This window comes from Macrobrachium nipponense, chromosome 15 (genome assembly GCF_015104395.2).
Source record: "Macrobrachium nipponense isolate FS-2020 chromosome 15, ASM1510439v2, whole genome shotgun sequence".
In the NCBI taxonomy this organism is placed as follows: Eukaryota; Metazoa; Arthropoda; class Malacostraca; order Decapoda; family Palaemonidae; genus Macrobrachium; species Macrobrachium nipponense.
In genome coordinates, this window is record NC_087208.1 from 28,527,602 (window position 1) to 28,542,238 (window position 14,637).

The 14,637-nt window shown below is 46.5% G+C and overlaps 1 protein-coding gene across 1 annotated transcript in view; it reads left to right on the top strand.

The window, feature by feature from the left end:
- The first annotated feature begins 3,339 nt into the window (after positions 1 to 3,339).
- LOC135227056 (deoxyribonuclease-2-alpha-like) overlaps positions 3,340 to 14,637 on the top strand; it is an 86,454-nt gene continuing 75,156 nt past the window's right edge. Inside the window, 2 exon segments of the mRNA XM_064266868.1 lie at positions 3,340 to 3,924; positions 7,770 to 7,868. Coding sequence (XP_064122938.1) covers positions 3,782 to 3,924; positions 7,770 to 7,868 — 242 coding nt within the window. The 5' untranslated portion in view covers positions 3,340 to 3,781.

Sequence of the window (14,637 nt, forward strand, 5' to 3'; positions counted from 1 at the left end):
ACCGCTATCTCAAGTCTACTGTCAGTGCATATAATACCATATCAAACACGAAAAATGAGAAACATATAAGCAAGCAAACCAAATTACAATGGACCATTATTTTTAAATGCCAGGCAAAAATAAGCGTCTGTAGAAGAGAAGCATGCCAGCTGACGAATAAGAATCTACGAATAGAAAATGACAAGAATCAAAGGACATGATAATGGCAACTATATATGAAAATAACAGATGATTCAAGTGATGGCGATGGATGGTCCTATGGCAGCTCCTTTCTGGTGTAAATGGTGGAGTGCTACACCGGATACAGTCGTTCGCTTGGCTGATGTATACTCTGCTGGGACAACATTAGATATAGAGAGGCCCCTCTATATCTATGGGGACAACTTATGTGAAGAAGCTGACTTAAGGTATTTTGGACCTTCACACCAAGTGAGAAGATGCATGGCGTTATCTGATACGCGTAGCTTATATACGCAGGAATACAGGAGTACCTACAGGGCGTCATTTTTAGTGGGGGGTGGGCACATGATGGGGCCCCTAAGATTTGGTTTGCCCCCTAGCCTTTGAAATGATAATAATAACAATAGTAAGATTCACTCTAAGGTGACTCATAATCATATGGCTTCAAAATGCTCACATATTTCCAAAAAATTCTTGGTGAGCTCGCAACGAACGCCACCGCACCCATACCATTCGTTCTAAAACCTTTGCCCCCACCCCACACCTCAGGAAAAATCTGAAATGACGCCACTGTAGGAGTAGGTACCCCCTAAGTTACGAAATTTAGAGAGCGCCATGAACATGAAACAGGACTCAATAGATAGTTGCATGAATGTGAATGATGGAGGTACTGCACTAGGGAAGATATATGATAATAAGAAGAGGGAAAGGGTGGTAACAGCATTTGAAAATACCCTCTGATTGTCAGTGGAACTTGGAAGGTGCATACGTTGTCATCTGTGCGAAAGGGTATCATCAAAGGGTCCAGGGGTAGTCGATTCTTTATTGCTACTCATAAAGATTCAGTTGAAAGGCAAACGATAAACCTGAAACTCTTCAAAAGATATCATCAGCTTTTCATGGAGTTCCTTCTTCCATCAATGGCACCAGAAAGAGTCGACTCCCAAATAGATAGCCACTTCCTACCCTACCTCACAGGGGAAGCACAACACAATAAGGGTGGCTCAAGTGTGAGCCAAACCCGCTTGTTGGGATTGAGAGTATTACAAGAGTGCAGTCATCCCCACCCGTATTATATTAAGGGAGAGAGTCCTAAGCAAGTCCACCCCTGGAATCCATGACCCAGAACGGTTTCACCCTTGAATTCGACCAATGTGATATCCCTCAGGTTCAAACAAAGTTACTACTATTAACTTCGGATATAAACCCAAGTCCCAGCTATGATATATTTTCCTATTTATCAAGTCAAATAAATTTCACCAAAAGTGGAAAATTCCATAAGACCTACCCAAATTAGTTAGTATTAATATATGGGACTTCTGGGCTCGAACCAGGGAACAAATTCCAGGAATTCAAGTCCCTTCGCCACCTCAAGATGGTCCCAACTCGTATATTTCTGGTGGAAACGTTACGGGCTGCTGAAAAGCAAGAGCCCGTGCCAGCACAAGGCTGGCTTAATCTATATCCATGGTGGAAGTGATGGTAATTCTCTTTCGAACTGAATTGTATTTTTGAGGTACTGAGCTAAATAGGTTTTTCTCATGGGTGTGAGAAATGATAGTCAAAATACTTATTTGTGGAAATATACATACCATGTGCCGTAAAAACACTAGTAATAGCTGAAAAAACGATTGACAGCAGGTAGGACAGAAATAAAAACAAGACGTAATCCGACCTCCAGCTTTCTCGGGATGCATAACTTGCAAACATTATATTCCTAACTTAACGCGAATTAGTCTTCGTAATTAATACTCATGATTAGTACTACTCATACTAACAACAAGGATAAAACAAAAAGGACACAAATTAAACACGTTCATATATTCTCAGTTATAAGTGGAAACCCAAAATAATTGAGCGGAAATATAGCCTCTAAATTCAGTACATCAAATAAATTAAAACGTGCTAAAATCTACAGACAGATACCCCTTTGTTTCATCAACAAAAATGAAAAAAATATATATTTTATTAGAAATAATTTTTCTGTACTGTTAAATGTGCACATTATTCATTTTTTTACATTTTCATTCTAATAAATAAATCATAAAACAAATTATAGTAATAAAGGTTTCTGTAAAACAACATTTAATATAAAAAAAGGCAGGTTGGTGAAAAGTGACCAGCAGAGTTCACACACATATATCAATATATCAATATATATATATATATATATATATATATATATATATATATATATATATATATATTACAATAAACCATTGGCACTTCCCAGGGCAAACAGCTGCTGTTGGCCTCAGGAGATGTGTTCATCTGTCATCATGCGGTATTACGTCCTTCTCCAAGGAGTTAACAACCTTCTACAGGCATTCCTCTGCCTTGGGGTATGGTGCTGCGGAATCCCACGCCTTTACTGTTCCGATTACTTCCACTGTGGTAACAGTCAAAGTTAATTAACCGATCTATCTATGTATGGATGTGTGTGAGAATAGTGTAAGACCATCAGTCAGTATTTCCACATGCCTATTAATGAGCATGAACCGCAAAGTACTAGATTTGCGTTGAAAGGGAGAGATGGGCGAAAACGAGATGATCATATCTCAACTTAATAAATTTACTTTACTGAAGGCCGTTACTGTAGGAGACTACTCGTTCCAAACTGTCACTCGTTCACATGTTTATGACATAAAGGTATCAGCATTTTGTTTGCTGAAATGAATCTTATTTGGGTTATTATATACGTATAGTCAGTAAACAATTACTGATCCACGAGTCTTGCAGATTTTAGTCTATTGACCAACTATCATGAGAAGTTTTGTATGTATTTGCGTCTTCAGGTGAATTTATTCATTAGTAAAATGTTCAGCTAAATATGGGGTAGGCTGTAAGCTACAGCACTTTAAGTATCAGGCGGCTTTCAATGTCGGTCGGGTTTGGTAGCCCGCTAAGTAATTTTCATACCTAATAATCGTAAAGTGTACCCGTTTAGGTGTTTCGTATGAAATGACAGTATTTTTGTTTTTTACATGAGCATATATTTCTTAAAACATACTTTTTAAATAAACACTATTGCATCATGGCGTCATAGGTCTTATGAACAAAGATTTCAATAACTAAAACAGTCGTGCTTCGCAGATTCACTACCGTCTTAAAAAGAAAAAGAAAAAAAAAGGCCACTCTCATCTCGTGATCTCATTTCTGACAGACTTGTTATAAAGTCATTTTGAGGTCCAATCCCGTAGGCGCTTGAGAGTGTTGACGCCGTACTTGTATTGATATAGGGCGAATTTTAAGCTCAGTGACTCATTTGTGTATAGCTCTTCGCCATATCCCGTGCCTTAACTATTTGACATTTGTGGCCTTTTTAACGCGCGTTAGAGATAGTTCATAAGTCAATCAATTCTTGTCGTCCCACAGCAAGACAGAAAGAGCGAAATCGGATGCAGATGTGATTCGTAAATACCATGACTAATAGTCACGGCTTACTTCTGCACACAGTCTTAGTTTTAAGTTATAAGCTGAATAATACACGAAAGACTTAACTTATAACCAAAATTAAGAATTTAATTTTAGAAATAAGACCAATCAAGTCTTGGAAATACTTTCGGACAAGTTGACGTATTGGGCGTAAACAAACCGCGCTATGGCGAGTTGCTGGACCATAGGATGCTCGTTGGTGGTAATTTTAAGTGTATTTTGCATCTGGAATTGTGTTAACCGCGAGGATGTGCCGGATACATCAGACTGGTACGGATGCCGTGATCAAAATGGAAAGCCAATTGATTCGTAAGTGATGTCCTTAATTATAAAACATTCTTTGTTAGCCATCAATTAGCTAGTAGTAGTAGTAGTAGGTAGCTATAAGTTAGTAACACACCGCCTACTAGGTAGCTAGGGTAAACAACCGCCTGGACTGGCTAACTCACTGACTACCGCGTATTTGGCCACCCTCCGAAAAAGTATTTAACACGTCCTGACACCGGAGATGGTCATCAGTCATGAGTTGTTGCTGGTGATACCTAGCAGTACCTCAAGACCTCTACTCTCATTTCGAAGCAAGTATTTTCTCCAAAGTTAGAAATTAAGGCCATATTTTAAGATTTAAACTGAGGGTAATAAAAAGTGTGGCCAACGCAGTGCACACTACCCCCATGACGCTTTTGAAATTTTTACTTACAACTCGGAATATTTAGAAGATTGACGCCATCTCGATGTTTGCGGAGTCGCTTGTGTCAACAAACTTCCCATTTCCTGTGCTAAATCTGCACATCACATTTACCTATAGACACTGGTGCACTTTCATCATAACAATCGTAAACCCGACCTCTAACCAGTACTTATCCAAGGGAACTACAGCATTCTTTGCGGCGTTTTGCGCTCTTCAATTGTTTATCAGTGTTGTCAATTGGTATGTGTTTACCCTCCAAACTGGGTATAAGACTTACACAAAACCAGGGAAATAAGTGAAATTAGCTTATCTATTTGTAGTATATATACATATTACAGCAATTTTATCAGTACTGCATGGAAACAGTTTGTAAATGCATCGGCGTATGTGTGAAGCTCCACTAGATTGGCAAAGATGAGTCATTTTTCGTCGCGTCGTCTGCTCGTAAAAGTACATCAGAAATATTTGTAATTTTTTGGGGTTAATTTGGTTGCAAAAAGGGATAATAGACATGAATTAAATAAACATTAGGAAGTAACAAAGTAAAGTTAAACTAAATAATGAGTAAAGTAAACAATTAAGGGAATAAAGCTTTGCACCTCATAAACAGTGTAGTCGTCTGCTGCTCGTAACTGTGTTTGTGGAGTGAGTGCTTAGGAACCAGGAACAGCAACATGGTTCAAGTGCTATTTGGAGTGAATTAAGACAAAAATGTGTATAATTACTATCAAATAAGCTCTGTGGAGTTTCAGTTGTGATGGCAGTAAGGATAAAACCACCGATTACAAGGTAAAAATGAATTCAGTTCAAACCATGACCCTGGGAATAAAAAGTTTCATACTTTCACTGATATAGGGAACAAAATGTTGTTTTATTGTGCTGATTACAACTGCAATCTTGAGTAAGATCAATAAACGTTACATATATATATGCTAACATTGTTCAAATGAGTGCTGGGAAGACTGGGAAAGATGGTGGATTGTCTGTGGTTAGAACGGCATGGCCAGTCACGCGATTGCCGCCAAATTGGATTTCAAAACTGCCTTGAAAACGTATTTTACAAAGAGCTCACATGCTTATTTTAGTTCGTATGGGGCTTTTATATATATATCACATTATGTTGACGAATCTTCAATCTTTTGAATGGTATGCTTAAAGTTGTGATTGTATTCGTGTTACACCAATTAAATATTGAGTGAATAAGGCCTGGCCACACGATGACAAAGGATCGTCTGCAGTTGTTTACCCTACTACTAGGTATATAAATCCCCACACCAGGCTAACTTTAGTACCATTGAACTGTTGGAAATTGGGAAATGGGTTTTTTTGGGTGGCTTTAGGTAAGACCCAATTAACCCAGGCCTGACTGTGCGGTGGGTTTCTGTACGCGAAGCTATTTCCACGGGTTGTTTCCAGCTTTAACAGCTGATCAAAGTCATAGGCATTTTAACTGGGATACATCCTAACCCAACCTAGCCCTCCCATACCTTCATCTTAGTTTCTCGGATGAGTCGGTAACGTGCTCGACTACTCATCTCAGGGTCCGGGTTCGACTCTTTGCTCTGCCAATGCAAAATCAGAGGAATTTATTTCTGGTGATAGAAATGAATTTTTTTGATGTGGTTCGGATCCCACAATAAGCTGTAGGTCCCGTTGCTAGGTAACCAGTTGGTTCCTAACCTCGTTAAAATATCTAATCCTTTGGGCCAGCCCTAGGAGATCTGTTAATCAACTCAGTGGTCTGGTTAAACTAAGATACTAATACTTAACATACCCTCATCTTAACCTTTGGTGTTCACCTACCTACCTACCTATGTCCTGACGTGGTAGGGTGGAGTGGGAGGTGTGGTTGTTACCTACTGGTGCCTGGATTAACATCCTGCCCCCCCCCCCCCCCCCCCCCCCCCCCCCCCCCCCCCCCCCTCCCCCCCCCCCCCCCCCCCCCCCTACTTGGACCTCCTCAATGTGACAGCTTGTATAGCAGAACATAGTGTTCGTTTCTAATTATTTTGCAATTTGAGGCCCCTGACAGGTTAGCAAAAGACAAGAAACCTCGTCTTATAGTCCAGCAAAAAGGAACTTCATGAGCCCCTTGCTTACGCATTGAAATGATGTGGCTCATAAGCCAGTGGAGGGTTTTTAGATAAGTAGGTATGCCGTTGGTAATGGCAAAACCATGTGCTGAACTTGTGTAGTTAATTTGTTACTATAGCCACTTAGGCTACCTGTTTGACAACAATTTAATCTTGCCATGGAAGTCTAGTTTTGAAGAAATTATTCTTTTTAAGTTTTCATTTTACTTCTCATTAGCTATTGATCTGACTGGACCCTATTTTAGTAAAGCTGTCTTTATTTTTCAAGTTTTAGAGAAATAGCTAACTGTTCCAAGAAGGGGGGCTCATTGGCTTCAGATAATTGAATCTGTTGATCAGGCATACATAAAGGTACTGTAGAAGATTTATTCTGAGATTGTTTGCAGGTTTTTTGTGATTGATCCCTGAATAATAGTGTAATAAAGATAACATTATCCTAAGCCAAGAATGAAGGTAAGTATTTAAAAAAAATAAGATACAACTAATACTGTTAACCAATAAGCACTGTAAACCATTAAGCTGATCAATTTAGAAGACAATATCTATAGTAATTAGACAAGTAGCACAGAAAAATTCCTAATAATGCAAAAGCAAAAGTGAAGAGACAGAAACTGCACATACATTTAGGTAACCAATATTTTAAGTAAAACAAATGTATAATCAACACCAGTGGTATATGTGAAGTATAATTTTACTAATTACTACTATAAAAATGTACGGGCTAGTTGGAAATGTTCTTTTTCCCAGGATAGTGCTAATGCACATTTAGGCTAGTACAAATCAATGGGAGTGCAATAAAGAAATACTAGATGACTTATGTACGGCAAGAAATTCACTTATTACTTTATATAGTTACCCCATGTTGACCCTTGGAGGATGAGTTAAAATATATATTAAGCACAGCCCTAGACAGTTTAAACTTTAAGGCTGGCCAATTTAAAGAAAAAAAAACACATCAACGGAAAGAGGAAAATATGTAAATGCATATGGTGTAAAAAATTTATAAAAATTATTCTGTATATGCCACACTAAGTTTAAAGTGAATATTTTTCCATGACACTTAAGTTGTGACATAGAAAGGCTTTTACAATGGTTAAGCAGGTTTTCCTTATGAAAACTTCATGTAGTTTCAGTGTTAGTGTTGTCATCTTTTGTCAAGAAATTTCATTAAGAATTTTCTGCTGCATCACATTGCTTACTCAAACAGAATATGTAGATGTCTGTAGGCAATTATATTGGTCAGAAATTATAACAGTGAAAAAAAAAGTCGTCACCAGTATTATTTCCAGATAAAGGAAATATTTAATTAAATACAGTATTACTGATATATGTATATAACCTTATGATAAAATTTTGTATTTCACCTTCAGGTTTGTGGTTTACAAATTACCAAAGGACAAAAATAGCGAGTTTGCACCGCTGAAGACTGGGACAGCATATATGTATCTCACCCCAGAAACAGCTGCTAGGTATGACTGGTTGTTCCATAATATTCAATAGTGTTTGATTTCATATATAAACTGGTTTAGCTTTAGATAGTACTTTTGCATGAGACTTCTGAAATTTTAATGATTGTTATGTTCTTTACAATGCAGCATGATGAAGTGGCTGTCCATTGTACAAACAAAGGGAATTGAGAAACCTGAGGATTGTGAATAATTTTCTGTTGGTAGGCAGGGCATATGGCAGTATGATTATTAAGTATTGTATTAAAATTCATTTTAGTACTGAAGTTTGTTCCGACACGGCATACAAACCTTCGTCCTTTTTACAATAGGAAGGTACTAGCGGCAGCTGGATAGGTCGTAAGCTTTCGAACAAGGGGTTCGGTAGTTAACTGCTTGTCCGACAGGCGCGCGCGCGCGACTGGGAGGTAAACAAATCACTTTTGCTTTCGGCCTCACAGCGAGTGGTGTGTGTTCGACGCTCTCTGCCCGCTTCTCGTCGTTTGCTTTCTTGAGTATATGGTTGTGTTTGTGTATGAAAGAATTCATTGTAAGTACAATCATTTCTCTCTTTTCATAATATTTGAAGTGTTTTTGATTAATGATGGAATCTCCTCCTGCCTCGCTACCCCACGGAGACTATGCCCGGGTACCGAAGGGCGTAAATGCGGGAAGTTCCGCTCTTTCCCGGAGATAGACCCTCATATTTTGTGTGCTCGGTGTCGGGGGCGCGAATGCACCCGAGCCGAGCCATGTGATGTTTGCAATAATTGGTCGGAGCGCAGTGGACTTTGTATGAGGGCAGGAAGAGCGAAGGCCTGCAAAGGAGTCGTCGGAAAGCTCTCCCGCGACTCCTTTGGTGACGGACACTTCGTCTTCTTTCCTGCCGCCCGCTCAACTTCCACGTATCGCGCCTTCCCCTTCGGGGGGGTTTCTAGGTCCTTCTCCTCTCCTGACTTGTCGAGTGTGGAGGAGGGCGCTAGATACCCTGACGTCGAGTTGTACTCTGGGTCCTCTATCCGTTCGTCTTCGCGCGAACGGGTAGAGGATCCCCCTAATCACCCGACTTTTGCCTCCTCAGGTGCGGTTGCCGCGAAGGATGACCTCGGACAGGTGTGGGCATCGTTGGGGCTGCAGGGCGTGCCGAGTGTCCAGGGGACTGCTCTACCATCTCGCTGGCTCCGTGGCGGTCACCCATGCTACGGTCACGACCACCACCACGACCCTTACAACACCCGGCTACGCTTCACCTCCTCACCTGGTGACACGCCGCACGCGGTCTCTGTGACACCCACTACATCGGTGCAGGGGCCAGTCGCCGTACCTCGGGGGAGTGTGATGGCCGCCACCTGGGTTTTGCCGTGCTTGCCGCGACCGGACTCGTGTGCCCGAAGAGCTCGCCCCTGGACCTCCCACCGGTACCTAGGATGTCTGTGCCGCTGGTCCGCCCATCTGGACCGCTTACACAGTCTGCCGTACCTGCCGTACCTGCCCAGCTGCTGTCCACGGACGTGACGTTGACCACTGCTGCCGTTCCTGTACCTGCTCCTGCTGTCTCTTCTGCCGTTCCTGTGATGCCTGCACCTGCTGATGTTGTTCCTGTTCCTGGCGCCGCTGCTCCCGATGCGAATCTGTTTAGGACAGGTGCGTCCGGGCCCTGTTTGCTTCGGCAACAGCAGCCCAGGCTCCCGCTCTGGATGACAGATCTGACGTCGGTCCTGAGGAGGTTGACGAAGAAGAAGAAAAAGAAGAGGATGGAAGGTGTCGTCGTCGTTCATCGTCGTTCTTCGTTCGGTCGGTCGTCCGTCTGCCGCCCATCTTCCCCACTTCTTCTTCTAAGGCCTCCCCCGCCGAAGAAGAAGAAGGTCCCGCCCCTTCCCCCCATCCCCCCCCTAAGAAGTCTCCTTCGGGAACTTCTAAGGGCCCGTCTCGCTCTGGTGAGACGGGGGGTTCTTTTCCGCTGGTCACCCTGCTCCTTCGGGGGCAGGACCCGTCTCTTCTTTCCGCAAGGAGAAGACTACGGGGACCAGAGGAGTGCCGGCTAACACCGGCACTTCCTCACCTGCTGTCAGTGGTTCGGCCACAGCAGCAGGGTCCGTCTCGGCCTCATCGTTCGCGGAGAGGTACCGAGTGTACGGTCGCCTAACAGCGGCCGTACAGCCAAGAACCAGACCTCTGAGTCCGCTCAGCGTCAGGTTCACGGCACGGAGCGGAAGACTGGTGACAGCGCTCACGCGACTCTCACCAGACCAGCTCTCGCTCCGGCTCTCAGCGGCGAGCAGCTGGCTACCCGGGCGGACGGTGACTGTCCATGACCGCCACGGGCTGAGGCTGGGAAGAGGTCCCCCCGTTCGCCGGCACCAGCCACGGCTGGTACCAGCGAACTGACGCACCGTGAGGATACGCACCGATCTCACCGTGACAGTGGAGCTCGCCGTTCGCCTGACCGTCACTCTCACAGAGAGCGATCGGGTAACTTTGTACGGCTGACCAGACACCCATCTCCTCTGCACACACGAGACCGGGGCCGCTGTTCTCGGTCCAGCCGTTCTCCACAGCGAGACGGCTCGACTAGGTCTGGCAGCTCGATCGCCACCGCGTGGTTGGCGATCGCCTGCAGTCTTCCAAGCCCGCTGGTTCTGCCAGCAAGCGAGGAGGGAGCGTCAGGTCTGCCCTCTCCCTTACCTTCAACCTCCTCGGGTTACACCGGGAGGGGCGAGGTATTGAGGTGGAGTGATCGTGAGGGGTGCGCCCCTCAGGATCCCACCACGTCGTCGTACGTACCAGGCACGGTTCTCGGGCCAGCCAGGTCGTACGCACAGGTGGTTGGAGGAGGACCGGAGGGGAGGGGTCCTGTCCGCTGTTCCTCCCCTTGAGGGAGGAGGGTCTCGGGAGATGCTCCTGTTTGAGGGACTGGACGGTCCGACTCCGCAGGACGCAGTCACTCCTGAGATCCAGAGGAACTTTGCCGAGGTTATTGCGCTGATTCGTCAGCACAACGACCTCGCGGAAGGATCGCCGCTCCCACCATCCGAGCCCACGTCCCGGCTCGAGAGTCGTTCTGGGGCCCGAAGAGGGAACCCAGACCGACGGTGGGTTTGCCGCGTTCTGAGCTTGCGGACTCAGTGCTGGACCAGGTGAATTTGAATCGCTTGTCTCAGGACAAGACGGTTCGCTAAGTCTGCAGGTCGAGCAAGCTGCTTCCACCTCCTCTGCTTGCGACAGCGGCGTTTTTACGTGCCATCCGAAGACCCGATGCCGCCCAAACAGGTGAACCCGGAGTTAGCCAGGCTGACTCCGGGTGTGTCTCTGCAGCAGCTCCTGTCCGAGAACCTGTGGTTCTCGCAGCAAGAGGCACTCGGCCTGGAATCTACCGTCCGTGGACAGCAGCTGTTGGGGGGGGCAGGTACGGTAGGTACGGCAGACTGTGTAAGCGGTCCAGATGGGCGGACCAGCGGCACAGACATCCTAGGTACCGGTGGGAGGTCCAGGGGCGAGCTCTTCGGGCACACTAGGTGGTAGAGCAGCCCTGGACACTCGAGCCACGCCCTGCAGCCCCAACGATGCCCACACCGTCCGAGGTCATCCTTCGCGGCAACCGCACATTTTCATATATTTATTTTGATTGTAGCAATACTCATTTTGGATCAGTTTCCGAGCTTACCCGGAATTGATCTTTTCCCCTTTTTATTTGAATGAAGTGAAATCGCATTGAAGTGAGAATTGCATTGTTTACTTGACTTTTGCTTTCGGCCTATCCAGCTGCCGCTAGTACCTTCCTATTGTAAAGGACGAAGGTTTGTATGCCGTGTCGGAACAAATGACAATTTGTCCAAAATTGCATTTTCCTAACTATACAAACCTGAGGTCCTTTTACACATAGTCCCACCTCATGCCACCCCTCATCTGCAGTTTTTTGCTTGGGCCAAAAGCAAAAGTGATTTGTTTACCTCCCAGTCGCCTGCGCGGCGCGCCTGTCGGACAAGCAGTTAATAACTACCGAACCCCTTGTTCGAAAGCTTACGACCTATCCAGCTGCCGCTAGTACCTTCCTATTGTAAAAGGACCTCAGGTTTGTATAGTTAGGAAAAATGCAATTTTGGACAAATTGTCATTTTTTATTTATGGGATGGGGGGATTTTCCCTAACCACTTCCACGAACTGAAGTGAATTAGTACTATTTTGTATTTGCTTATTTACAAATTTTTTAAAACTTTTTCAAAAAGCTCAACAACAGTTGACTTATGGCACATTTTTCCTAATGATGTTTAACAACAAAGATTCAGGAAATTCAGTATCCTAGAAACTAGTCCAAGTAATACCTAGAAGCAGCAGCTCACTGTCAGGCTGCTGCAACTTTAAAAAACTGTACAGTATATCTCAAAATGTAATCTACGTACGTATATAACTTTTATCATATCGATTACTTCTCCATTTTTCAACCAGTTTCAGTGATATATATAATACAGTGGACCCCCTGTATTCGTGTTCTAACCGGATTCCTCCGGACTCACACATTCGCAGATTTCTCCCTTGAAACATATATTTGTTCCGATACGTAATACAAACCCTCGGTCCTTTAACAATAGGAAGTAGCTAGCGGCAGCTGGAACGGTCGTAAGCTTCGAACAAGGGGAGAACGGTAGTTAACTGCTTGTCCGATCGTCGCGCGCCGCGCGACTGGGAGGTAAACAAATCACTTTTGCTTTCGGCCGTGTGTGGGAAGGCCACGTGTTCGTCATCGCTGCCCGCTTTGTCGTTTGCTTTGAGTTTGAGTATTTGCCTCTCTTTCTGTATAAATCAGGAGTGACTGTATACTGTTTGTACATTTCTTTATTGATCTTGCAATGAGTGAATTGGAAGAAATGGAGATATCGCCGCGCCCTCCAGTCGCCCGTAGAGGGTGTGTCCCGGGCTGGAGGGGCGTAGATGTGGAGGGTTTAGATCATTTGTTGACGTGGACCCCCCCACGAGGTTTTGTACTCGTTGTCGGGGGCGAGAGTGCTCCCGCAACGAGCCCTGTGTCACATGTATGAATTGGTCCGAGGCGCAGTGGGTGCTGTACGATGGGCAGGAAGAGACTATTAGGCCGCCCAAGAAGTCATCGGAAAGTCCAGTGACTCCTTTGGTAACGGACACTTCGTCCTCTTTCCTGCCCCCCGGCCAGCCCCCACGTTTCGCGCCTTCCCCTGCGGGGGGGTTAGCGGAGTCCTTCTCCTCTCTCGATCCGTCGAGTGTGGAGGAGGGCGCCCGCTTCCCGGACGTACAGCTGTACTCGGGGTCTTCCGTCCGCTCTGGGGGGGTGCCTCTTCCCCCAGGCGTGAGGGAACCCCTCTGACTAACCCGACTGTTGCTCCCGCAGGTGTGCCATCAGCGAAGGACGACCTGGGACAGGTGTGGGAGTCGCTGGGACTGGCAGGGAGTGCCCAGCATCCATGGGTTGATTCAGCGGTTAGGCGGGGTCGGCAGTGGTCACTCATGGTGCGGTGACCACAACTACTACCACAGTAACGACACCAACATATGCGATGCCACCCGCCATCTGGTTGTATTACCCGCTTTCATATAATGTCCGGTCGGTGACAAGCCCACGGCGGTCTATTACAAAAAACCCATTATTCCTTTGCCGTGCCAAAGAAGGCGGACGGTTGCCACCACCACCTGGTATTTTTTCCCTTTGCCGACCCCGGACTTCCGCTGCCCAAGGTGTACCCCCCTGGACCTGCCGCCAGTGCCACGGATGACGGTAACTGCCGACAGGACGCCTGGCTCTCCCGTGGTACCTGCCGTGCCTGCCGTACCTGTTGCCGTCCCAGCTACTCTTTGCTTTTCAGATCAGCGGCCTGCGCATTCTCTTTCAGATGTTCCTGCCGTTCCTGCTGTTCCCGGAGACCTGTTCCTGTTGTTCCGTCTGTTGGTGGTGCTGTCACAGTCTCAGTCTTTCCGGACAGGTGCAGTCGGGCCCTGTTGCTTCGGCAACTGCCCCGGCTCCCTCCTGGATGGAAGACCTGACGTCTGTCCTGCGGAGCCTGGCGAAGAAGAAGAGGAAGAGGAAGAAGGAAGTGTCGTCGTCGTCTTCGTCGTCTTCTTCGTCGTCTGCTGCCTCTCCTTCCCCTTCGACTTCTAAGGCTAAACAGCCGAAGAAGAAGAAGGTTGCCTCCTCCCCCCTAAGAAGACTCCTTCGGGATCTTCTAAGGGCCCGGCTCGCTCAGGCGAGCTGGGGAGCTCTTCTGCTGGTCCTCCTGTTCCTTCGGGAACGGGGCCCGTCGCTTCTTCTGCAAAGAAGAAGTCGACGGGGACCAGAGGTTGCACCAGCCTCGGGCTGGTGCGTCCTCACCTGGTTGGCTACGCGTTTCTGCCGCTAAACCAGGTTCCGTCTCGGCCGCTTCTCGTTCGCGAAGAAGCACCGAGTGGACGCTCTTCCAAAGAAGACCGTCCAGCCAAAGTTTTTGACGCCCGAGCTCGCTCGCCGTCAAGACAGCGGCGCGGAGCAGAAGACTGGCGAGAGTGTGCACACGACTCTCGCCAGGCCAGTGGACGCTCTCGCAGCGATCAACTGGCTGCTCGGGCTGACGTGACGGTCGCTGACCGGCCACGGGTTGAGGCGAGGAAGGAGTCCCCACGGCCGCCGGTACCAGCCACGGCTGGTACCAGCGGTTTGACGCGCCGAGAGGACGCCTGGCCGGTCTCGACGCGACGAGAGCCTAGCAGGTCACCGTCCGCGCGCTCCCGATGGGACCGGGCGGAGACGGTGACCAGCGGCAGCTCGCCTGACGCTAGAGATCGGTCTCGA